This window comes from Macaca fascicularis, chromosome 9 (assembly GCF_037993035.2).
Source record: "Macaca fascicularis isolate 582-1 chromosome 9, T2T-MFA8v1.1".
NCBI lineage: Eukaryota > Metazoa > Chordata > Mammalia > Primates > Cercopithecidae > Macaca > Macaca fascicularis.
Window position 1 is genome coordinate 49,926,430 of NC_088383.1, and position 26,811 is coordinate 49,953,240.

Consider the following 26,811-nt stretch of genomic DNA (forward strand, 5'->3'; position numbering starts at 1 on the left):
ACGAGTCTAGAATGAATATATTTCACTCTAGGTAGGTTCAGCTGTTTGTCCCTCATAAATTGCTCATTCCCATCATAATCTCATACTGATTGTTTTTTCATTGTCAGATTGTAGTCTAACAGTGTTTTTAAAAGTTTGCCTTCCCAAATTTTCCAGGTTCATTCACTAAAAAACATGAAAGGACTGTTTGTATAATTCATTTAAGCACAAACATCAGCTGGATTGCTATAACAATATTTTTTGTTAAACACTGATTTTTAAAATATTTCATGCGGTTCTGTTTTTGTTCACCAACTATGTTCCTGGCAGCCATTACTTTGCTTATGATTTTTTTCTTAGTGCCCTACATAGATATTTAAATCAGTGGTATTTAACAAATAATGTTTATCAATATTACCTGGAGAGCTTTTCCAAACACAAATATTTTCAGGCTTCACGCTGAAATCCTTACTGGTTGAATGTTTAATTTTAATTTTAACTGCTTTTTATTTTTTAGAGACAGAATCTTGCCCTGTCACCCAGGCTGCATTGCAATGGCACAAACACAGCTAACTGCAGCCTCTTCCCAGGCTAAAACAAGACTCTCACCTCAGCTCTCCAGTAGCTGAGATCACAAAAATTAGCCAGGCATGAGACCACAGGTGTGTGCCACCATGCCTGGCTGATTTTTTAAGTTTTCATAGAGATGGGGTCTTCCTATTTTGCCCAAGCTGGTCTCAAATTCCTGGGCTCAAGTGTTCCTCCCACCTCAGCCTCCCAAAGTCCTGGAATTATAGGCATGAACCACTGGGCCCAGGCTATTTTAAAATAATTCTGTAAAAAAATGATAAATATGGTAAAAAGCTAAAGAATGAGCAACTCAAAAAAGCATGTATAGAAAAATATGTTTAATATTTTAAAGAAGGAGGGATGCTCTTTACTGGGAAGAGTACACCAGGGAGCTTTCTGGGGGTGTTGAAAAATCACTCTATATATTCATCTCAGTGATGGATATGTGAGTGTTTATACACACACACACACACACACACACACATATATTTTATTAATCTTTGGTTTAACCATATAATTTATACCACAATTAAAAAAAAAAAACCCAAGATGTGTGTATGGAAGTGATATTGGGAGATCCTGGGTGATTCAGAGTCACTGGATATTTGGGTCATGTCAACATGTTAGTTCCAAAGTTCTAGAGCCTCTAAAACATGATTCCTGAAGAACATTTCAATGGTCTTATTATCTGAACCTACGCTTTGTGATCTACCTTCCTTTAAATTCCATCTGGCACATACTAACTCACCCAGATGACGCTGGCTTGGAAATTTTTCCTCTAATATCCATGGCTCCTCGCCTTTCTCCAACTTGAGAATCACTTCTGGTTTAGGAATGCAATATCCTGTGAATGAGAACTGTATTACTTGGGACAAACTGGGTGGGTTTTCCTGAAGGAGGAAGACAGTGTACCCCAAACAGTACACACACACACACACACACACACACACACACACACACACACTTCATTTAATCCTGTCATTCTCTCTAGTATCCAAAAGGGATAAATTGTCCTTGATCTCTGAATCTCAAACCTAAATATTATATTTTACAAAAGTTCCACAAGTTTCTATTGATAAGAAAGGACATGCACTCTGGTCTTCTACATGGGAAACAATTCCTACCTACCTACTGAGACAAGGTGGCTGTAGTTCTCCAGCATCACATCCCTGTACAGGGTCCTCTGAGCAGGGTCCAGATGCTGCCACTCCTCTTGAGTGAAGCCCACAGTCACATCCCTAAATGACACTGATCCCTGGAAAATCACAGTTCTGCTCAGTCTGAAGTGATAAGAATCAGTTGACGTGAAAAAGGATGTTTAGGGACTAATCCTTACCATTTTTATTGTTGAAAATTAAATAGAAAATGTTATAAAGGGCCTCTATGATATATGTTGTTTTATGTTACACATTGTGGGTAAAAAATCATAGTAGAAATATCCTGTTGGTGCATTAATTTATTACTTAATGCAAAAATATTTAGTGCCTACATATGCCTAGAGCTTTCTTAGTTTCTGAGTATTCCAATTTGAATACAAGAGTCTTCCTGTAATTACAGGAGAGGAACATATCTTCTCACAAGGAAACATACATACAGAGACATACCTACCACAGGACTTAACGGACTCACACCACAGATATGTGCAACACAGATGGATCATAAAAGTGTTCTGTGCAAATTCGTGTGAAAGTATGTCAACATATTAGATTTCACTAAAGTGATAAAACTTTAGTTCCTTTGCAAACATATAACAAAAACTTAAGAAAAGGTTAAAATCCTGAAAAAATATGAGGCAAGTCAATGGAACTGCTTAACAGGATAAGAGCATGCCTTACCTGTGATGAGATAAAGGTTGCAGAGGCATGGGAGATGAGGGAGAATAGGAAATACTTTTGGCTTTAATCCTGTTAGTGTTCTCCAAATATTTATCACTCAACTAATCTGTAAAAATTTTTAGCAACTACTAGTTTTACTTATATTTATTTATAAAGTAAATAAAATACAATCAATCTAAATATAAGGAAAGCTTAATTTTGTTCTTATTTTATAGATAAAAACATAAATAGGCATGCTGATATTTTCCTCCCAAGCCCTAAAGGACTGGCAGTATATGACATAAACACAATTATCTTGCACACTTCCTTTAGGCCATAGGCTCCCTGCGCCCCCAACTCCAGGTCATTGACGCGAATAGCAGAAGTTGATGGTGAACTGGAAATACACAACTGAATCTCTGTAACATAATTCAGTTTTCACTGAGGAAGCAATGCCACCAAAGTAGATTGGAGACTGCTGGAGAGCAGCGTTAGAGGTAGATTGTCTATATTAAGAGGCAGTAGTGGAGATGTGGAAGAGGGAATTCACTAAACAAGAGAGGAAGGGCTACTTCCAGAGGGCCTGCATAGAGGCATTAGAAGGTCTGGAAATCTGGAAATTAGAACCAGGAGGTTGGGTGTTGAGGAAGGGGAGAGTGCAGATTGACAATAAGACACATGCAGGCCATGCAGCTCTTGGAATGTCTTCATGTCATGGAAGTGAGCATGTCCAGTGGAAGGCTACAGAGATGATTCTGAAGCTTGGGAGAGACCTAAGGTCTGGAGTTCAAGACCTGCCTGGCCAACATGGTGAAACCCCATCCCTACTAAAAAGACAAAAAATAGCCACGCGTGGTTGTGGACGCCTGTAATCCCTGCTACTTGGGAGGCCGAGGGAGGAGAATCGCTTGAACCCGGGAAGTGGAGATTGTAGTGAGCCAAGATTGTGCCACTGCACTCCAGCCTGGGTGACAGAGTGAGACTCCGTCTCAAAACAAACAAAAAAAAACCACAGACTAAAAAAAGAGCATTCCAAAATTAAATGTTAATATTTGCCTAACTGAAAACAAAGCAAATACTCTGAACACTACTAGAAAACAAAATGGGCCAGGTGCGGTGGCTTACGCCTGTAATCCCAGCACTTTGGTAGGCCAAGGCGGGAGGATCACGAGGTCAGGAGTTCAAGACCAGCATGGCCAACATGGTGAAACCCCATCTCTACTAAAAATACGAAAATTAGCCAGGCATGGAGGCAGGCACCTGTATTCCCAGCTACTCGGGAGGCTGAGACAGGAGAATCACCTGAACCTGGGAGGCAGAGGTTGCAGTGAGCCAAGATCACACCACTGTACTCCAGCCTGGGCAAAAAGAGTAAAACTGTGTCTCAAAAAAAGGAAAGAAATAAAGAAAGAAAGAAAACAAAATGGATGTAAAATACAGAATTGTACAAATCTAAATGTATAAAATTGCACAAATTATAACAAAATAAAAACTGGAAAAAGAGTTAATAAAAGAATAGTTTGTAAAATATAGATAAATCCAGGAGATAAATACCATTCTCAAATGAATTCCAAAAGAAAAAAAAAAGCTAAAGAGAGACTTTTTTGGGGGGAAATGAGGGCAATCAAGAGCACTGTGTACATTATAGCCCATTTATGCCTGAGGTTGCAATTTTTTAAATTTTTGCAATGAGACCTTTAAATGACCTTGAGCAGTAGCATATAGCTCCCACATGCTTAGCGTTCCAATAATGGAACACTAGGCATAAATAGGTTAGGGAATTCAGAACACCAAGCACATACCCAGGACAGGAGAAGCTTGGCAAAGACCTCAAAAGACCCTAAGGTTTTACTTCTGGCTAATCTCTATGCTCAGTGCAAGCAAGCAGTGAAGACTAAGATGAAGTTCTAAACGGACCAGGCTAAGTGCTTAAAAAGGGCTAAGGACAGTCAATTTGCAAATAATAGGAAAGGGGTTTTGTTGTTTTTTTTTTTAGTTTTTTTACTTTTTGGTTGTTGCTGTTTGAATCCTGGCCCTCCAGGAAAAATGCCGGTTAAAACACTATCTGAACACAAGCTAAAGAGAGAGAATTCAGTGACCACACATGACTAGAAATAAATATACTGCAAAAAACAGTCTGAAAAATTCATAAAAACAAATGGATGATTGAAGACTTCAATAATTAAGAACAGCAAAGTCTAGAGAAGAATAAGAAAGTGATTTCTAAAGTTACCAAATTATAATATTAAAATGCCCAGTTTCAGCAGGAACAAGAAAATCACAAAGCATACAAAGAAACTGGAAGTGTGGTCCAATCACAGGAAAAATATAAATTGACATTTATCCCTGAGGCAAACCAAACATAACAATTCTTAAACAAACACTTTAAATCAACTGTCTTTAATATACTCAAAAGCTAAAACATACAAGAACTAGAGAGAACCAAGAGAACAACTTACAAATATCAAAAAAGAGACTGAAATTATAATAACCACATAGACATTCTAAAACTAAAGAGTACCATAATTGAAATAATGAATTCACCAGAGGAGTTCAACAGCAAACCTGGGAATGCCAAAAAGAATCTGTGAATTTAAGTATAAGACTATTGAAATTATCAAGTTTGAGAATCAGAGCAAAAAAGAATTAAGAAAAATAAACGGAACCCAAAGGACCTATGGGACACCATCAACCTGACCAACACAAACATGGGAAATGTAGAAGAATACAAGAGAGGCAAGGAAATAGAGTATTTGCAGAAAAGCCAAAACTTCCTAAATTTGGTGAAAGACACAAATCCAGGAAGTACAATAAACTCAAAATAAACTCAAATACATCCACCAAAACATGTTATAATCAGGAAAAAAAAAAAAAAATGACGGAGAATCTTGAAGCAGAAAAGGAGAAGCAATTTGTCACATACAAAAGAACCTCAAAAAGATCATCAGCAGAAACCTTGGAGGTTAGAAGGCACTAGATTGATATATTCAAAGTGCTGAAAGAAAAAGCTGTCAGCTGAGAATTCTATGCCGGGCAAACATGCCTGTCAATAATGAGGACCTTCCCAGATGAACACAAGCTAAGAGAATATGTTTTTACTAGATCTACTCTGCAAGGAATGCTAAAGGGAATCCTTTGGGTTGAAATGTGATTCACGACAAACAAGGGAACTGTTATAAGATTATAAGCCAACTTTTCATCTGGATTTGGTCTTAAAAGAGAAATTAGGATTAAATAAGAAAAATGGAAGATTGGCAGAGTGGATAAATTTCTTCAAATAATGCATACAAAAATGTAATTAGAATGAATAAGATTGAGCATCTGATAGTAAAACAGGGTGAGTACAGTCAACTGGTGTTTTTTTAAATTATACTTTAAGTTCTGGGGTACATGTGCAGAACATGCAGGTTTATTACATAGGTATACATGTGCCATGGTGGTTTGCTGCACCCATCAAACAATCATCTTCATAAGGCACTTCTCCTAATGCTATCTCTCCCCTAGCCCCCCACCCCCTGACAGGCCCCAGTATGAGATGTTCCCCTCCCTGTGTCTACGTGTTCTCATTGTCCAACTCCCACTTATGAGAACAGTGGTGTTTGGTTTTCTGTTCTTGTGTTAGTTTGCTGAGAATGATGGTTTCCAGCTTCATCCATGTCCCTGCAAAGGACATGAACTCATCCTTTTTTATAGCTGCATAGTATTTCATGGTATATATGTGCCACATTTTCTTTATCCAGTCTATCATTGATGGGCATTTACGTTGGTTCCAAGTCTTTGCTATTGTGAATAGTGCTGCAAAAAAACATACATATGCATGTGTCCTTATAGTAGAATGATTTATAATCCTTTGGGTATATACCCAGTAATGGGATTCCTGGGTCAAATGGTATTTCTGGTTCTAGACCCTTCAGGAATCGCCATGACTTCCACAATGGTTGAACTAATTTGCACTCCCACCAACAGTATAAAATCGTTCTTGTTTCTACATATCCTCCCCAGCATCTGTTGTTTCCTGACTTTTAATGATTGCCATTCTAACTGGCATGAGATGGTATCTCTTTGTGGTTTTAATTTGTATTTCTCTAATGACCAGTGATGATGAGCTTTTTTTCATATGTTTGTTGGCCGCATAAATGTCTTCTTTTGAGAAGTGTCTGTTCATATCCCTCACCCACTTTTGGATGGCGTTTTTTAATTGTAAATTTGTTTAAGTTCTTTGTAGATTCTGGATATTAGCCCTATGTCAGATGGATAAATTGCAAAAATTTTCTCCCATTCTGGAGGTTGCCTGTTCATTCTGATGATAGTTTCTTTTGCTGTGCAGAAGCTCTTTAGTTTAATTAGATCCCATTTGTCAATTCTGGCATTTGTTGCCTTTGCTTTTGGTGTTTTAGTCATGAAGTCATTGCCCACACCTATGTACTGAATGGTACTGCCTAGGTTTTCTTCTAGGGATTTTATGATTTTAGGTCTTAAGTCTTTAATTCATCTTGAGTTAATTTTTGTATAAGTTGTAAGGAAGGAGTCCAGTTTCAGTTTTCTGCATATGGCTAGCCAGTTTTCCCAACACTATTTATTAAATAGGGAATCCTTTCCCCATTGCTTTTGTCAGGTTTGTCAAAGATCAGGTGGTTGTAGAGGTGTGGTGTTATTTCTGAGGGCTCTGTTCTGTTCCATTGGTCTATATCTCTGTTTTGGTACCAGTACCATGCTGTTTTGGTTACTGTAGCCTTGTAGTATAGTTTGAAGTCAGGTAGCGTGATGCCTCCAGCTTTGTTCTTTTGGCTTAGGATTTACTTGGTAATGTGGGCTCTTTTTTGGTTCCATATGAACATTAAAGCAGTTTTATCCAATTCTGTGAAGAAAGTCATTGGTAGCTTAATGGGGATGGCATTGAATCTATAAATTACCTTGGGCAGTATGGCCATTTTCAAAATATTTATTCTGCCTATCCATGAGCATGGTATGTTCTTCCATTTGTTTGTGTCCTCTTTTACTTCACTGAGCAGTGGCTTGTAGTTCTCCTTGAAGAGGTCCTTTACATCCCTCGTAAGTTGGATTCCTAGGTATTTTTTTCTCTTTGAAGCTATTGTGAATGGGAGTTCATTCATGTTTTGGCTCTCTGTTTGTCTGTTACTGGTGTATAAAAATGCTTGTGAGTTTTGCACATTGATTTTGTATCCTGAGACCTTCCTGAAGTTGCTTATCAGCTTTAGGAGATTTGGGGCTGAGACGATGGGGTTTTCTAAATATACAATCATGTCATCTGCAAACAGAGACAATTTGACTTCCTCTTTTCCTATCTGAATACACTTCATTTCTTTCTCTTGCCCAAATGCCCTGCCAGAATTTCCAATACTATGTTGAATAGGAGTGGTGAGAGAGGGCATCCTTGTCTTGTGCTGGTTTTCAAAGGAAATGCTTCCAGTTTTTGCCCATTCAGTATGATATTGGCTGTGGGTTTGTCATAAATAGCTCTTATTATTTTGAGATATGTTCCATCAATATCTAGTGTTTTGAGAGTTTTTAGCATGAAGGGGTGTTAAATTTTCTCAAAGGCCTTTTCTGCACCTGTTGAGATAATCATGTGGTTTTTGTCATTGGTTCCGTTTATTTCATGAAATATGTTTATTAATTTGCATATGTTGAACCAGCCTTGCATTCCAGGGATGAAGCTGATTTGAGCATGTTAGATAAGCTTTTTGAAGTGCTGCTGGATTCAGTTTGCCAGTATTTTATCGAGGACTTTTGTGTCGATGTTCATCAGGGATATTGGCCTGAAATTTTCTTTTTTTGTTGTGTCTCTGCAAGGTTTTGGTATCAGGACGATGCTGGCCTCATAAAATGAGTTAGAGAGGATTCCTTCTTTTTCTGTTGCTTAGAATAGTTTCAGAGGGAATGGTATCAGCTCCTCTTTGTACCTCTGGTAGTATTTGGCTGTGAATTCAGCTGGTCCTAGACTTTTTTGCTTGGTAGGCTATTATTTACTGCCTCAATTTCAGAACTTGTTATTGGTCCATTCAGGGATTCGACTTCTTCCTGCTTTAGACTTGGGAGGGTGTGTATGTCCAGGAATTTATCTATTTCTTCTAGATTTTCTAGATTATTTGCATAGAGGTGTTTAAAGTATTCTCTGACAGTAGTTTGTATTTCTGTGGGATCAGTGGTGATATCCCCTTTATCATTTTTTATTGCATCTATTTGATTCTTCTCTCTTTTCTTCTTTATTTTTCTTGCTATTCTATTTTGTTGATCTTTTCAAAAACCAGCTCCTGGATTCATTGATGTTTTGAAGGGTTTTTCGTATCTCAATCTCTATCAGTTCTTCTCTTATCTTAGTTATTTCTTGCCTTCTGCTAGCTTTTGAATTTGTTCGCTCTTGCTTCTCTAGCTCTTTTGTGATGCTAGGGTGTCTATTTTAGATATTTCCTGCTTTCTGTTGTGGGCATTTAGTGCTGCAAATTTCCCTCTACACACTGCTTTAAATGTGTCCCAGAGATTCTGGTACATTGTGTCTTTGTTCTCATTGGTTTCAAATAACTTCTTTATTTCTGCTTTAATTTCATCATTTACCCAGTAGTCATTCAGGAGCAGGTTGTTCAGTTTTCATGTAATTGTGCAGTTTTGAGTGAGTTTCTTAATACTGATTTCTAATTTGATTGCACTATGGTCTGAGAGACTGTTACCATTTCCATTCTTTTGCATTTGCTGAGGAGTGTTTTACTTCCAATTATGTGGTCAATGTTAGAATAAATGTGATGTGGTGCTGAGAAGAATGTATATTCTGTTGATTTGGGTAGGGAGAGTTCTGTAGATGTCTATTAGGTCTGCTTGGTCCAGAGCTGAGTTAAAGTTCTGAATATCCCTGCTAATTTTCTGTCTCAATCTGTCTAATACCGACAGTGGGTTGTTAAAGTCTCCCACTATTATTGTATGGGAGTCTAGGTGTCTTTGTAGGTCTCTAAGAACTTGCTTTATAAATCTGGGTGCTCCTGTGTATTGGGTGCATATATATTTAGGGTAGTTAGCTCTTCTTGTTGCATTGATCCCTTTACCTATGTAATGCCCTTCTTTGTCTTTTTTGATCTTCGTTGGTTTAAAGTATGTTTTATCAGAGACTAAGATTGTAACACCTGCTTTTTTTTTGCTTTCCATTTGCTTGGTAAATATTCTTCCATCCCTTTATTTTGAGCCTATGTGTGTCTCTGCACATGAGATGGGTCTCCTGAATACAGCACACTGATGGGTGTTGACTTTTTATCCAATTTGCCAGTCTGTGTGTCTTTTAATTGGGGCATTTAGCCTGTTTACATTTAAGGTTAATATTGTTATGTGTGAATTTGATCCTGTCATTATGATGCTAGCTGGTTATTTTGCCCATTAGTTGATGCAGTTTTTTCATAGTGTTGATAACCTTTACAATTTGGTATGTTGTTGCAGTGGTTAGTACTGGTTGTTACCTTCCATGTTTAGTGCTTCCTTCAGGAACTCTTGTAAGGCAGGCCTGGTGGTGACAAAATCTCTCAGCATTTGCTTGTCTGTAAAGAATTTTATTTCTCCTCCACTTATGAAGTTTAGTTTGGCTGGATATGAAATTCCAGGTTGAAAATTCTTTTCTTTAAGAATGTTGAATATTGGCCCCCACTCTCTTCTGGTTTGTAGTGTTTCTGCAGAGATCTACTGTTGGTCTGATGGACTTCCCTTTGTGAGTCACCCGACCTTTCTCTCTGGCTGCCCTTAAAATGTTTTCCTTCATTTCAACTTTGGTGAATCTGACGCTTATGTGTCTTGGGTTGTTCTTGTTGAGGAGTATCTTTGTGGTGTTATCTGTATTTCCTGAATTTGAATGTTGACGTCTCTTGCTAGGTTGGGAAAATTCTCCTGGATAATATCCTGAAGAGTGTTTTCCAGCTTGGTTCCATTCTCCCCATCACTTTCAGGTAACCAATCAAACACAGATCTGGTATTTTCACATAGTCCCATATTTCTTGGGAGGCTTTATTTGTTCCTTTTCATTCTTTTTTCTCTAATCTCGTCTTCCCACTTTATTTCATTAATTTGATCTTCAGTCTCTTATATCCTTTCTTCCATTTGATCGATTCAGCTATTGATACTTATGTATGCTTCACGAAGTTCTTGTGTTGTGTTTTTCAGCTCCATCAGGTGACTTATGTTCTTCTCTAACCTGGTTATTCCAGTAAGCAATTTGTCTAACCTTTTTTCAAGGTTCTTGGCTTCCTTGCATTGGGTAGAAAATGCTCCTTTAGCTCAGAGTAGTTAGTTATTACCCACCTTCTGAAACCTACTTCTGTCAATTTTTCAAATGCATTCTCCATCCAGTTTTGTTCCCTTGCTGGCAAGGAGTTGTGATCCTTTGGAGGAGAAAAGGTGTTCTGGTTTTTGGAATTGTCAGCCTTTTGCACTGGTTTCTCCCCATCTTCGTGATTTATTTCCCTTTGGATGGGGTCTCTGAGTGGATGTCCTTTTTGTTGATGTTTATGTTATTCCTTTCTCTTTGTCAGTTTTCCTTCTAACAGTCAGGCCCCTCTGCTGCAGGTCTGCTGGAGTTTGCTGGAGGTACACTCCAGACCCTGTTTGTCTTGGTGTCACCAGCGGAGGCTGTCAAACAGCAAAGATTGCTGCCTGTTCCTCAACATAATAAAGTGCATATATGAAAAACTCATAGGTAACATACTCCATAGTGAAAGACTGAAAAGATCCCCCCCAAGATCATGAACAGGCAAAGGATAGTGCTTTCACCACTGCAATTCAACACTGTATTAAAAGTTCTAGCCAGAGCAAATAGGCAAGAAAAAGAAATGAAAGACAGTCAAATTGAAAGGCAGAAGTAAAACTACTCTATTTGCAGATAACATTACTTAGCGAATAATCCACAAAAAATCTACAAGCTAACAAACAGTTTCGACGAAGTTGCAGAGTGCAAAACCAACGCACAACAATTAGGTTTTTTTTTAAAAAAAATACCCCAACAATGAACAATTCAAAATGAAATTCAGAAAATAATTCCATTTATGATAGTATCCAGTAGAATAAAATACTTAGTGCTATGGTCTGAATGTTTGTGCCCTTCACAACTTCATATGTTGAAATCTAATACCACTGCAATAGTGTGAAGAGGCATGGCCTTCAGGAGGTGATTAGGAAGCTCTGCCTTCATGAATGGGGTAAGTGTCCTTATAACTCAATGGACAAAGTAGTGGCTTGACAACCTGTATAGACAGGTTTAGATACTGTGCTGCCAATGATCAGAAATTTTATTTTTGATAAGCTTACATAAAGTAATGATGTTTTTCCATAAATAAGAAGACTTAGTCAAATGGCCCCTTTTAACTTCTAAAATGTTTTAATACATCAAATCTGATTTGAATATTTAATATAGCAAATATGGGTAATCCCAGGAATGGTGATCTAAGGGATCAAACGAGAGCTGAGGAGACAGGTAGCACTGGCAGGTTTAAGAGATTAGATACAGACCGGGCGTAGTGGCTCACACCTGTAATCCCAACACTTTGTTAAGCCAAGGCAGGCAGATCACCTGAGGTCAGGAGTTCGAGACCAGCGTGACCAACATGGAGAAACTCTGTCTATACTAAAAATACAAAATTAGCCAGGCGTAGTGGTACATGCCTGTAATCCCAGCTACTTGGGAGGCTGAGGTAGGAGAATCACTTGAACTCAGAAGGCAGAGTTTGCGGTGAGCTGAAATCATGCCATTGCATTCCAGCCTGGGCACCAAGAGCGAAACTCCATCTCAAAAGAGAAAAAAAAAGAAAGAAAGATTGGATACAAACAGGGAGAAGGAGCAAATAAATATTGTGGATAATGGTATAGCCTGGTTTCTTACTGTTGGAGAAAGAAGTTACAAAGATGGAAAACAGAAAGGCTATGGGGTTAAGATTGAAACTGAAAAATGTCTATGTAAACTCATTGTTTAAAAAATATGTATAGATAGACCAATACAAAAATAGGTGTACATATGTGTATTTGTGTGTATGTATATTTCCTAATTCTGTCAATTGAGAGGGTCTGAGGCAGTGACAACCTTTAGCAATGAGCACCCAGATCTTGCTTTTTAAATTCCACCCTCCACTAGAAAGAACAATGTCCTTTGGAGAAATGGCTAATGGCAGAGGTAAAGGACAAGATGGGCTAGGTACATCTGTTGTGCCACAGAGTAATTACTCAAAAATTGATATGGGAGACAGGCTGAAAATGGAATAGGTAACTCCAAAACTCCATCCCAAACTAAAAAAAAAGAAAACACCCTGTCAGCATCAAGCTTTTCAGAATTCTCCAATCTGATTAAAAACCTAGTACACCCAGGAACATTCCTGGTATAGCTTGCTGATGCCTGTGCCAAAGTGGACAGTATGCACCTTGTTTTCAGAGAACTGTAGTTGTGTATTTTGATCTGTCTATGCAGGCTCTCTGAAGAAGTGGCTCACAGGCTTGTCTTTGTTTTGCCTGCCTTAAAACTTTCTCAGGGCTAGTCTTCCAGGAAGTGCTTGTTGAAAGCATTTAAAGGCAATTATCTAGCCATAGCAGCCAGATGAGAAAAGCAGCAGATGGACTGATAAAACTGGGAATGGAAAAACTGAGAAGGAAACACATGAGGCCAGGGTTGGGGATAAGGGGTTTGAAAAGCTCCTGCATAAAGCAGGGAATTGAGGTCATGTGTAAGTCCAAGGCATTATGCATGCTCAGAAAAAACCTGAGAGGAACCTAAGCTTTCACGTCTGGTTGACCTTTAGGCTCTGTGTAAGCAGGAAGTAAAGGTTAATGCAGAGATGTAAATGGCCTGGCAAACCATTACAGGAACGCCCTAAAACAGGGCCAGTATGCACAGACCAGAAGAGTTTTTTATTTTGTTTTTGCTCTGGGCATTTAAATAAATCTCTATCATATCACAAACTGACCACTAAACTAACAGAACAGAGGTTTCAGTGACCATGTACGACAAAGAACACTGATTTTACAAAAATAGTTTAGAAAAGTCATAAAACAAGCAAACAATACAAAATAAACAGCAACAACAAATTCTGAGGAAAAGAATCTGATTTCTATAATTAGCATATTTTAATATTCAAAATGTTCAGTTTTCAATAAAAAATTATGAGGAATGCAAAGAAGATAATATGACCCACAGACACACAGAAAAGATAAATAAAACCTGTCCTCAAAGACACCTTTGATATTGGTCTTACTAGGTAAAGAATTTAAGTCAGCTGTTCTAAATGTGCTCAAAGAGCTAAATGAAACCAAAGAACTAACAGAAACCAGGAGAATGATGCTGTGCCAAATATAAAATATTAATATAGAGAACAAAACTATAAAAATGTAATTAGGACTGTCTGGAGCTGACAAGTACAACAACTAAAATTTTTTAAAATCAGTGGAAGGATTCAGTAACAGATTGGAGCTCAAAGAGAACAATCAGCAAAATTGAAGACACTGATGGAGATCACTCATTCTGTGGAGCAGAGAAAAAGAATGGTGAAAAATGGACAGTGCCTAAGAGATCCATGAGACAACATTAAGCATACCCACAAGTTAATAACAAGAGTTACCGACAAAGAGGAGAAAAGGGAACCAAAAAATATCTGAAGAAATAACGTCTGAAGACCTTCCAAACTGATGAAAGACATGAATCTCTATGTCCAAGACTCTCAAGAAACTATAATTGGGATAACATCAAAGAACTTCAAACTGAGAGAAATAATAAATTGTTAAAAGACAAAGAGTCTTGAAAGTAGCAAGAGATAAGGGACTAACCATGTACAAAGGACCTGAAATAAGATTATCAGACAGTCTTTCATCAGAAACCATGAAGGCCAGAGGCAGTAGGATAATGGCACCTTTAAAGTGCCAAAAGAAAAAAAAAATAACAAAAATTCTACATTAGGCAAAACTACTTTTCAAAAAGGAAGGAGAAATTAAAACATTCCTAGATCAACAGAATCTGAGAAAACATATTAGTACTAGACCTATCCTACAAGAAATGCAAAAGGAAGTCCCTCGGGTTGAAACAAAAGGACACTAGACAGTAATTCCAATCCAAACACACAAAATATTCAAATGGTAAAAGTAACTACTATAAGTAAATGCAAAAGCCAGTCTTATTGTATTCTTGGCTTTTATGTTCTCTCTTTTTTCTGTACGATTTAAAAGACATATACATAAAACAATAATTATACATCTATGGTAATGTGCACACAATTTATGAAGGCATAAAATGTCACAATAAGAAGACAAAGGACAGGGACAAAGCTATATAGGACCAGAGTTTTTATATAATATTAAGGCTCAGTTGGTATTAATGCAAGCTAGATTGTTATAAATTCAAGATGTTAATTGCAATTCTAAGTATTAACACTAGGTAAATAATGAATACAAAGAAATACAAAATGAATTAAAATGGCACATTAGAAAAAAAAACACAAAAAAGGCACACACAGAAAAACTGAAAACAAAAAAGATGTAATACATATGGAAAATAACTAGCAAAATGGCATAAGTCCTTTATCAGTTTATCATTCACTCTAAATGTAAATAAACGAAACTCCCAACTAAAAGACAGAAATTGGCAACATAGGCTGGGCATGGTGGCTCACACTTGTAATCCCAGCACTTTGGAAGGCCGAGGCAGGCAGATCATGAGGTCAGGAGGTTGAGACCAGCCTGGCCAATATGGTGAGACCCTGTCTCTACTAAAAAAAAAAAACACAAAACACATTATATATATATATATATATATATATTAGCCAGGCATCATGGTGTGCACCTGTAATCCCAGCTACTCAGGAGGGTGAGGCAGAAGAATTGTTTGAACCCTGGAGGCTGACGTTGCAGAGAGTCAAGATCACACCACTGCATTCCAGCCTGGGTGACACAGTGAGATTCTGTCTCAAAAAAAAGGAAAAAAAAAAAAAAAAAAAAAAAAGAAATTGGCAAAATTAATATAAATATATGATCTACCTATATATAGTCTATAAGACACTCTCTAGATACAAATACACAACACAGTAGGTTGAAATTGAAATGACAGAAGAGGATAGTAACCTAAAGAATGCCAGGGTGGCTATATTGAGACAAAAGAGACTTTAAGTCAACAATTGTTACAAGAGAAAAACATTACATATTGATTTTAAAAAAAAAAAAAAAGGTCAGTCTACAAAGGAGACATAGTAACAGAAATAGAAATAAATCATCCTGAAGTTTACATGAAATTTCAAGGGATCTCAAGTAGTCAAAATAATCTTGAAAACCCATGCATGTATGGTAAAATGATTTTCAACAAAGTTGTCAAGAACAGTCAATAGGGAAAGGACATTTTTTCTAAGAAATAGTGTTGGAAAAACTGGATAGCCACATGCAAAACAAAACTAAATAAATAAATAAATAAATAAATAAATAAATAAATAAAAAATAAAACTCAAAATGAATCAAAGACCTAAATCTAAGAACCAAAATTAAAGTTACAAAACTCATGGCAGAGCACATAGGAGAATGGATTCTTGACATTACATGTGGCAATGTAATGTTTTCTTGGATATAATATCAAAAACCACAGGCAACAGTAGTAAAAATAAATTGGACTACATCAAACTTAAAAATTGAGCATTAAAGGACATGGTTAACTCAATGAAAAGGCAACCAACACAACAGGAAGAAATATTTGCAATTCGTGTATCTGATGAGGAATTAATATTAAAAAAAAATAAACCACTACAACTCAAAACAAACAAAAAACCAGATTCAAAGATGGACAAAGGGCTTGAACATACATTTCTCCATAAAAGATATACAAATGGTCAACAAGCTTACGAAAATATGCTCAGCATCACTAATCATGAGGGAAATATAAATCAAAATCACAACGAACAATTACCATACACCCATTACAACGGCTGCTATCAAAACAACAAAAGAAAATAACAAGTGTTGGCAAGGATATGCAGAAATCAGAATCCTGTACACTGAGGATGGGACTGTAAAATGGTGCACCTTCTGTAGAAAACAAGCTGGTGTTTCCTCAAGAAACTAAAAATAGAATTACCATAGATTCCAGCCATACCACTTCTGAGTATATAACTAAAAGAACTGAAAAAAGGATCTCAAAGAGATAGCTGTACACCTATGTTCACAGTAACATTATTTACAACAGTTAAAAGGAGGAAGGAATCCAAATGTCCACTGAAAGATGAAGGAATAAACAAAACATGGGTACAATGAAATATCATTCAACATTAAAAAGGAGATAAATTCTGACACATGCTACAACACTGAGGAAGCTTGAGGACATTATGCTAAGTGAAATAAGCCAGTCACAATAAGACAAATACTGTATGATTTCACTTAAATGAGACATACCAAAGTAGTGAAACTCACAGAACAGAAAGCAGGATGGTGGCTGCCAGGGGCAAGGAGGAGGGGAAAATGGGGAGTTATTGCTTAATGGGTACAGAATTTCAATTTCTCAAGATGAAAAAATTCTGGAGATTAGATGTACAATATGAATATACATCACACTGCTTCTGAATTGTACATCCCAAAATGGTTAAGACTGCTAAAACAAAAAACTAACGATAAATAAAGATTCCTGCTTTGGCCACATATATTCAACATTGTACTAAAAATTCCAGCCACAACAATTAGATTAAACAAATAAATACACCCAAATTGGAAAGAAAGAAAGTATTTTTGTTTGCAGAGGACATGATCGTATATGCAGAAAATACTAAAGAATCCACAAAGAAACTCTTACAAATAGGAAACAAATTCAGCAAAATTACAGGATACAAGATTACTCAAAAATTAGTTCTGTACTCATTACAATGCACAGTCAAAAAGGAAATTAACAATTCCAATTACAATAGCATTTAAACAAAAAGGTGTGTGGGCCATTACAGTCTCTACTGCAACCTGTTGCTAGGGGCTGGGAGCAGAGGGGAAAAAGGGAGCAACTGCTTATTAAGTTACAACACTGCTTATTAAGGGTACTGTGTTTCCTTTTGGTGTGATGAAAATATTCCAGAAATAAATGGTGGTTATGGTTGTACAACACTGTGAATGTACTAAAGTCATTGAATTCTATACTTTAAAATGGCTTAATTGTCAATTTCCATGTGATGTGTATTTTACCATAATTATTATTTTTAGGTAGAATCCCTTGAAAGTTATTGCAAATATTCCAGTTCTGCCCAGTCTCTAGGGCTGTCACAAAGCCTGCCACATCCTAACAACCCACGATCACCCTAGCCTACCAGGACTGTTTCTTTAAACAACCATAAGTCCTAATGCTACATAATTCATATGAATTTTTTTTTTTTTTTTGAGACGGAGTCTCACTCTGTCACCCAGGCTGGAGTGTAGTGGTACAATCTCGGCTCACTGCACTCTCCGCCTCCTGGGTTCAAGCGATTCTCCTGCCTCAGCCTCCTGACTAGCTGGGATTACAGGTGCACGCCACAATGCCCAGCTAATTTTTATATTTTTAGTAGAGATGGGGTTTCACCATGTTGGTCAGGCTGGTCTCAAACTCCCGACCTCGTAATCTACCAGCCTCGGCCTCCCAAAGTGCTGGGATTACAGGCGTGAGCCACCTAGCCCGGCCTATTTGAATTTTTTTATCACATACTTTCTCTTGCTATCTCTTAAGTTTTCCCCTGGACTGCACATGAATTATTCACTTTGTTGTACTACTTCTTTATGTAACTGAAAGACTGTCATCGGAAGTTTCACAATGTCACCTAATAAAGCCCATTGACCTTTAAAGTGTTTTATGTTCCAGTTTCACAACTCTGTGAGATCACAAGATCTGCATTCCCTTAACATGACATTTTTGTCTTACTCTTCATCAACTCTCTATCAGAAATCAGCAAACATTTTCTGTAAAGGGTCTCACAGTAAATATTTTAGGCTTGTGGGCCATTAGTCTCTGCTGCAACCAGTCAACTCTGCCCTCATAGTGTGAAAGTACCAACAGACAATACATAAATACATGAGTATAGCTGAGTCCCAATAAAACTTTATAGATAACAAAATCTGAATTTCATACAATTTCCAAGCAAAATAATACTCTTGGTTTTTTTCCCTCCAGCCACCTAAAAATATAAAAACTATCCTTCATTTGCGGACCATAACAAAACAGGCAGCAGGCTGCATTTGACCCACGAACTGTAATGTGACCTCTCCTCTATATTTTCCCTGATGTTATTTCTACTTTCATATGAATATAGAGACATTTTTAAAACCTCAATAATTACTTTTAAGCAAAACTGTGAAAAAATAAACAACTTACCTGGGATGTGATCATCTTCCACTGGTGTTGGAAGAGCAGAGCAAACTGTGAGGGTATAGCTGAGAAATAAGAAAAGATCATGAGAGATGTCACTTGCCTAAAAAGGTCCACTTTGCAGCTGGCAAAACATCTCTGAAAGAGAGATACTCACAGACCCGTGCATGACTGGCATGGTTACGTACTGCTTGGACACATTAGTTTTCAAATGTAAAAACGTTTTGTTTTCTACTGATTCATAAACAACTTACGTTGTACTCTAACAGAGTATGCAAAGCAATAAACTAATTAAGCAAGTTAGGAAAAGCCAAAGAATGGAACATAATACTTTCATTAAAACTGATGCTAAACAAAAATACACAAGTTTTAATCTTTATTATAAACCAGAGTATCCCAACAAGGTTTTGAAAAAAGTGATGTGGTATTTTTCAGCCCAGTTTTTTGTTGTTGTTGTTTGCTTTTTTGAGACAGAATCCTGCCCTGTTGCCCAGGCTGGAGTGCAATGGCATGATCTCGGCTCACTGCAACCTCCTGCCTCAACCTCCCAAGTAGCTGGGACTACAGGTGCGCACCACCACGCCTGGGTAATTTTTTGTATTTTTAGTAAAGACGGGGTTTTGCCATGTTGGCCAGGCTTGTCTCGAACTCCTGACCTCGTGATCCGCCTGCCTTACCCTCCCAAAGTGCTGGGATTACAGGCATGAGCCACCGCGCCCGGCCCAGCCCAGTTTTTTGGGAAGAAAAACGAACTTGCTCTAACTTGGTTTCAGATTCTCAAAACCATCTTTAGATTTAAAAAAGCACAATGATTTTTACTTACTCTGTTGTCAAAGCAGCAAACACCCTCCTGGGTCCTCAAGCGATTTAGTGTCTGTTCTTGACTCTGCCAAACAAAATGTGTCAATGTCATCAGTCACTTAACACGTTAAGCTTGTTTCCTGTCTACCCCACCCCACCCCATCTTTTAAATAAAGCCGAAACAGAAAACTTTCTTGCGGCTGCAGCTCTGATTCCGTAAGATCAAGATGGGGGCATCCGTACATCTCTAGTTGTGCTGCAGTGCGCCAGCAGTTCAGCATCTAGAACGAGCAAGTAACGAATCCAGGCAAGGAGGGTGCTCTCGTCCACTTGGCTGCTAAGCTCCTCCCTCCTCATGATGCCTTCACAACTCCCCAAGAAGTAGTGCTGTCTGCTCCTTCGGCCTTGCCCTCCTCTGCCGCTACATCTGAATGAGCACAAAGCTCCCACCATCACCCAGCCTGTGGGAGTCTGGACAGGACACAAATCGAGCCTCTGCTCCTCCCACCCGTGCTCTAGATCTCTAATGAGGTCTCAGCCCAACTGGTCGGGTGTCCTCCTAGGAGGGCCCCTGAGCCCTCGCCCCTACCCTTCTTTTCTTACCCCACAACAGCCGCTTTGCTCCAAGACTGCTGGGCCTAAGCCCTTCAGTTCGAACCCTTATCCAAGACTGAAAGCTCCTACATCTTCCTGTCACTTGAGCCACGAGCTAGACCCTCCGGAAATGCCCACTGGTGCTAGTGGGGACAAAGGCCAGGCTGCACAGTGCCGGAGGCTCCGGGGTACTTCCCTCCACGTGCGCGGCCTCACAGGTCAGTGGAAACAAGAAATTCCCCAATCCACAGCCACGATGACTTCAAAATACTTCCTGAAGGCGTCAGGCCATGAAGCTGCGACCTGCGAGGACACAGCAAGCTGGATGACGCTGGGCTGAGGCTAGGTGTGGAGTCCGAGCCTGCAGGTTCCATCCCCGCCCCGCGGGTGCTTCCCGCCACCCCGCTCGCCTAGGCATCGCAGTGACAACGCGGCGACGCCGACCACAGGTGGTTGCGAGGCCACAGCGAGATTCCGATTCCGAGGGAAAAGAATAAGGAGAGAAGCGCACATCCACTGGGCAGAAGGCCCGTTTCCGCGCCGTCCTGCCCAGGCCTCCGGGCATCCTTCACCTCAGGCAAGAGAAAATCCAACCTCACTTGTCACAGGCGCGGGACGTGCGCGTTCCCTTCGGGAGCACAAGAACCAAGGCAGGATTCGGACCCAGACCAGGCGGCAAAGCCGCTCTCTCTCTCTCCCACCCCCAGGCCGCGCAGAACCTCCAGTCCACCCTCGCCCCAGCCCTCCCTTACTCACCCTCCACGTCCTCTACCCCGACGCGGAAATGCCGGGAGCCCTCCCACTCAGGCTGCGGGGGGAGAAAAACAAATCTGGAGCCATACGGCGTTCACGCGCAGAAGGCCCGAAGCAGCTCCCGCTACTGGGACCAGAAAGTGCACACTACATTTCCCACAAGTCCTCGCGCCGCTCCCTTAGAAAGTGCACGCTACATTTCCCACAAGCCCTCGCGCCGCTTCCTCACAAAGTGCTGACTACATTTCCCACAAGTCCTCGCGCCGCTCCTTTAAAAAAAGCCTGAGGTTTCAGCCGCAATGGGTGGTTAGTTCCCAGATGTAGCAAGTGCAGTACTGCAGTTTTATTCGTTAGCTGAAATAAATTATGAGTATTTAAATTACACAGCTTTTTCATGAATTACATCTCCCTGATTTGGCTGTCCTCAGCACTTCCTCGTTTGGCATAATTGACACGAGGAATTTCTCCAGACATGGTCGATTCCTGTGACCCTGCTGCGCTACCCAGCACCACCTCCACTTGCACCCTGAGGCTCCACTTGCTTCCTTCTGGTCCATCGAACGCTCACAGTGAGAAAACACGCTGGACGTGAGCATTACCAGCCTGTACACTGTCGTGAGGATAACTCGGAATTGCTCTTCAAATTTTGTTAAACCACGTAATACCATCTTTCATGGCAAACCTGCATTTTCCATTCTTCAGGAGTATGTTGGATCTCTTGATCACAGTAACTTTTTTTAAAATTATACTTTAAGTTCTAGGGTACATGTGCACAACGTGCAGGTTTGTTACATATGTATACTTGTGCCATGTTGGTGTGCTGCACCCATCAATTCGTCAGCACCCATCAACTCGTCATTTACATCAGGTATAAATCCCAGTGCAATCCTTCTCCACTACCCGCTCCCCATAATAGGCCCCGGTGTGTGATGTTCCCCTTCCGGAGTCCAAGTGATCTCATTGTTCAGTTCCCACCTATGAGTGAGAACATGCGGTGTTTGGTTTTCTGTTCTTGTGATAGTTTGCTAAGAATGATGGTTTCCAGCTGCATCCGTGTCCCTACAAAGGATACAAACTCATCCTTTTTTATGGCTGCATAGTATTCCATGGTGTATATATGCCACATTTTCTTAATCCAGTCTGTCACTAATGGACATTTGGGTTGATTCCAAGTCTTTGCTATTGTAAATAGTGCCGCAATGAACATACGTGTGCATGTGTCTTTATAGCAGCATGATTTAATATCCTTTGGGTATATACCCAGTAGTGGGATGGCTGGGTCATATGGTACTTCTAGTTCTAGATCCTTGAGGAATCGCCATACTGTTTTCCATAATGGTTGAACTAGTTTACAATCCCACCAACAGTGTAAAAGTGTTCTTATTTCTCCACATCCTCTCCAGCACCTGTTGTTTCCTTTTTAATGATTGCCATTCCAACTGGTGTGAGATGGTATCTCATTGTGGTTTTGATTTGCATTTCTCTGATGGCCAGTGATGACGAGCATTTTTTCATGTGTCTGTTGGCTGTATGCATGTCTTCTTTTGAGAAATGTCTGTTCATGTCCTTTGCCCACTTTTTGATGGGGTTGTTTTTTTCTTGTAAATTTGTTTGAGTTCTTTGTAGGTTCTGGATATTAGCCCTTTGTCAGATGAGTAGATTGCAAAAATTTTCTCCCATTCTGTAGGTTGTCTGTTCACTCGGATGGTAGTTTCTTTTGCTGTGCAGAAGCTCTTTAGTTTAATGAGATCCCATTTGTCAATTTTGGCTTTTGTTGCTGTTGCTTTTGGTGTTTTAGACATGAAGTCCTTGCCCATGCCTATGTCCTGAATGCTATTACCTAGGTTTTCTCCTAGGGTTTTTATGGTATTAGGTCTAACATTTAAGTCTCTAATCCATCTTGAATTAATTTTCGTATAAGGAGTAAGGAAAGGATCCAGTTTGAGCTTTCTACTTATGGCTAGCCAATTTTCCCAGCACCATTTATTAAATAGGGAATCCTTTCCCCATTTCTTGTTTTTGTCAGGTTTCTCAAATATCAGATGGCTGTAGATGTGTGGTATTATTTCTGAGGACTCTGTTCTGTTCCATTGGTCTATATCTCTGTTTTGGTACCAGTACCATGCTGTTTTGGTTATTGTAGCCTTGTAGTATAGTTTGAAGTCAGGTAGCGTGATGCCTCCAGCTTTGTTCTTTTGACTTAGGATTGTCTTGGCAATGCGGGCTCTTTTTTGGTTCCGTATGAACTTTAAAGCAGTTTTTTCCAATTCTGTGAAGAAACTCATTGGTAGCTTGATGAGGATGGCATTGAATCTATAAATTACCTTGGGCAGTATGACCATTTTCACAATCTTGATTCTTCCTATCCATGAGCATGGTATGTTCTTCCATTTGTTTGTGTCCTCTTTTATTTCACTGAGCAGTGGCTTGTAGTTCTCCTTGAAGAGGTCCTTTACATCCCTTTTAAGTTGGATTCCTAGGTATTTTATTCTCTTTAAAGCAATTGTGAATAGAATTTCATTCATGATTTGGCTCTCTGTTTGTCTGTTACTAGTGTATAAGAATGCTTGTGATTTTTGCACATTAATTTTGTATCCTGAGACTTTGCTGAAGTTGCTTATCAGCTTAAGGAGATTTGGGGCTGAGACGATGGGGTTTTCTAAATAAATACTATAAACACCTCTATGCAAATAAACTAGAAAATCTAGAAGAAATGGATAATTTCCTGGACACTTACACTCTCCCAAGACTAAACCAGGAAAAAGTTGAATCCCTGAATAGACCAATAGCAGGCTCTGAAATTGAGGTGATAATTAATAGCCTACCAACCAAAAAAAGTCCAGGACCAGATGGATTCACAGCCGAATTCTACTGGAGGTACAAGGAGGAGCTGGTACTATTCCTTCTGAAACTATTCCAATCAATAGAAAAAGAGGGAATCTCCCTAACTCATTTTATGAGGCCAACATCATCCTGATACCAAAGCCTGGCAAAGACACAACAAAAAAAAGAGAATTTTACACCAATCTCCCTGATGAACATCAATGCAAAAATCCTCAATAAAATACTGGCTAACTGAATCCAGCAGCACATCAAAAAGCTTATCCACCATGATCAAGTGGGCTTCATCCCTGGGATGCAAGGCTGGTTCAACGTACGCAAATCAATAAATGTAATCCAGCATATAAACAGAACCAAAGACAAAAACCGCATGATTATCTCAATATACGCAGAAAAGGCCTTTGAGAAAATTCAACAGCCCTTCATGCTAAAAACTCTCAATAAATTCGGTATTGATAGAACGTATCTCAAAATAATAAGAGCTATTTATGACAAACCCACAGCCAATATCATACTGAATGGGCAAAAACTGGAAGCATTCCCTTTGAAAACTGGCACAAGACAGGGGTGCCCTCTCTCACCACTCCTATTCAACATAGTGTTGGAAGTTCTGGCTAGGGCAATCAGGCACGAGAAGGAAATAAAGGGTATTCGGTTAGGAAAAGAAGTCAAATTGTCCCTGTTTGCAGATCACAGTAACTTTTTAAAGTGTTCACTGACAGAGGTAATGCAGGAGTGGAAAACCAAAAACTGTAAGTTATCACTTATAAGTGGGAGCTAAGCTGTGAGTACACAGAGGCATACAGAGTGATATAATGGACTTTAGACACTCAAAAGGGGGCTGGTAGGAAGGAGGCCAGAGATTAAAAAAACTACACATGGCCAGGCTCAGTGGCTCACGCCTGTAGTCTCAGCACTTTGGGAGGCCGAGGTGTGTGGATCATGAAGTCAGGAGTAAAGACCAGCCTAGCTAACACAGTGAAACCCTGTCTCTACTAAAAATACAAAATTAGCTGGGTGTGGTGGCACACACCTGCAGTCCCAGCTATTGGGAGGCTAAGGCAGGGGAATCCCTTGAACCTGAGAGGTGGAGGTTGCAGTGAGCCGAAATCGCACCATTGCACTCCAGCCTGGGCAACAAGAGCGAAACTCCGTCTCAAAAAAGAAAAAAAATATATATATATATACACATTAGGTACAGTGTACACTACTTGGGTGACAGGGGCACTAAAATCTCAGAATCCACCACTTTATAATTCATCCATAACCAAAAACCACTTGTACTCCAAAAGCTATTGAAGCTTAAGTTAAAAATAAAAATAAAAAATAAATGTCCACTGAGGGAAAAAGAAGCATTTTTCTCCATTCCTATTCCCTTCTTTACCACCACTGATGATAATCCCACTTGTTCCCATGCTGGAAAAGCATTTAGTACCATCCACGTAGAAGAATCAAATTATTCAAGGGTTAAGATGCACTTCAGAAGACAGTCATGGCAAGTACAATGATTATCAATTCAAATCACAATTTATTTTCCTGCTTATAATTTTTTTTCTTTTCTTTTTTTTTTTTTTTTTTTTGTGAGATGGAGTCTTGCTCTGTCGCCCAGGCTGGAGTGCAGTGACATGATCTTGGCTCACCGCAACTTCTGCCTCCTGGATTCAAGTGATTCTCCCGCCTCAGTGTCTCAAGTAGGTGGGACTACAGGCTCGTGCCACCACACCCGGCTAATTTTTGTAACTTTAGTAGAGACGGGGTTTGACTATGTTGGCCAGGCTGGTCTCGAACTCCTGACCTCGTGATCTGCCCGCTCAGCCTCCCAAAGTGCTGGGATTACAGGCATGAGCCACTGCATCCAGCCTAATGTTTTTCCATTTTAAGAACAGTCTTGACACTTGTGAATATTCCATTCTTTCTTTTTTTTTTTTTTTTTTTCAGACTGGGTCTCATTCTGCCTCCCAGGCTGGAGTGCAGTGGCATGACCTCGGGGCACTGCAACCTCCGCCTCCCAGATTCAAGTGATTCTCCTGCCTCAGCCTCCCCAGTAGCTGGGATTACAGGAACATGCCACCACGCCCAGCTAATTTTTCGTATTTTTAGTAGAGACAAGGTTTCACCATATTGACCAGGCTGGTCTCAAACTCCTGACCTCAAGTCATTCACCTGCCTCGGCCTCCCAAAGTGCTTGGATTACAGGCATGAGCCACCTCGCCTGGCCTCCATTATTTCTTTAATGCAATAAAATAAATGTTTATTTATTGTTTATTGCGGTAGTTAGTTCCCAGATGCAAGTGCAGTACAGCAGTTTTATTCGTTAGCTGAAATAAATTATGAGTATTTAAATTACACAGCTTTCTCATGAATTATATCTCCCTGATGATTTGGCTGTCCTCAACACTTCCTCATTTGGCAGAATTCATGACTGGAATTTCTCCAGACATGGTTGGTTCCTGTGGCCCTGCTGGGCTACCCAGCACCACCTCCACTTGCCCATGGTTCCATTATGTCATGGATTATTTCGGTAACATTGTTTTCTCTTCTTTCTATTTGCATAACCCTATCCCTAACGAGATTGAAAACTAGGAACATGCCACTCCCAGGCTCCTTGGGACTTGACACATCCTCCTGGGATCATCTCAGGAAGGGGACTGGCTGTGCAGGCACCATGGAGGTGGTGTTGATCTTTCTATGCAGCCTGTTGGCCTTCATTGTCCTGGCCAGTGCAGCTGAAAAGGAGAAGGAAACTGACCCTTTTCATTATGACTACCAGACCTTGAGGATTGGGGGGTTGTTATGTGCTGTGGTCCTCTTCTCCGTTGGGATCCTCCTTATCCTAGGTTGCAGATACAAGTGCAGTTTCAATCAGAAGCCCGGGACCCCAGGGGAGGAGGAAGCCCAGGTGGAGAACCTCATCACTGCAAATGCAACAAAACTCCAGAAAGCAGAGAGCTGAATGAAGTGCAGCCCTCCGGTGGGAAGCCTCTGGAACCTGAAGGCAGCTGCTTGAACTTTTAAATACAAATGTTGATGCTTAAGAAAACGGCCACTTCAGCAACAAATCTTACTCCAAGAGAAGCTAAGAACTTGTGTGTCCCCCCACACCCTTCCCTGTCCCCTCTAACACCATTCCTCCACCTGATG

General features: G+C 39.6%; 1 protein-coding gene and 1 pseudogene across 14 annotated transcripts in view; one reads left to right on the plus strand and one right to left on the minus strand.

The window, feature by feature from the left end:
• The window catches only part of LOC101866089 (uncharacterized), a 121,639-nt gene extending 100,681 nt beyond the window's left edge, over positions 1–20,958 (minus strand). For 3 of the 14 annotated variants that reach the window (XR_012417581.1, XR_012417582.1, XR_012417580.1), the window contains exons 1-3: positions 20,833–20,958; positions 19,505–19,567; positions 18,688–18,746 (exon numbers count right to left, since the gene is read on the minus strand). Coding sequence is in view for 8 of the 14 variants with exons in the window: in XM_045361952.3 (XP_045217887.1) it covers positions 1,298–1,393; positions 1,678–1,804; positions 18,688–18,702 (238 nt within the window). In the remaining 6 variants the exon portion in view is untranslated. Of the gene's footprint in view, positions 1–1,297; positions 1,394–1,677; positions 1,830–18,687; positions 18,747–19,504; positions 19,764–20,085; positions 20,381–20,587; positions 20,674–20,832 lie in introns of those variants that run through there. The other 11 variants (XM_045361952.3, XM_074001444.1, XM_074001446.1 and 8 more) reach the window with 11 other exon arrangements.
• Positions 20,959–26,335: 5,377 nt separating this feature from the next.
• LOC123566900 (FXYD domain-containing ion transport regulator 6 pseudogene) lies at positions 26,336–26,752 on the plus strand (annotated as a pseudogene).
• Positions 26,753–26,811: the final 59 nt, after the last annotated feature.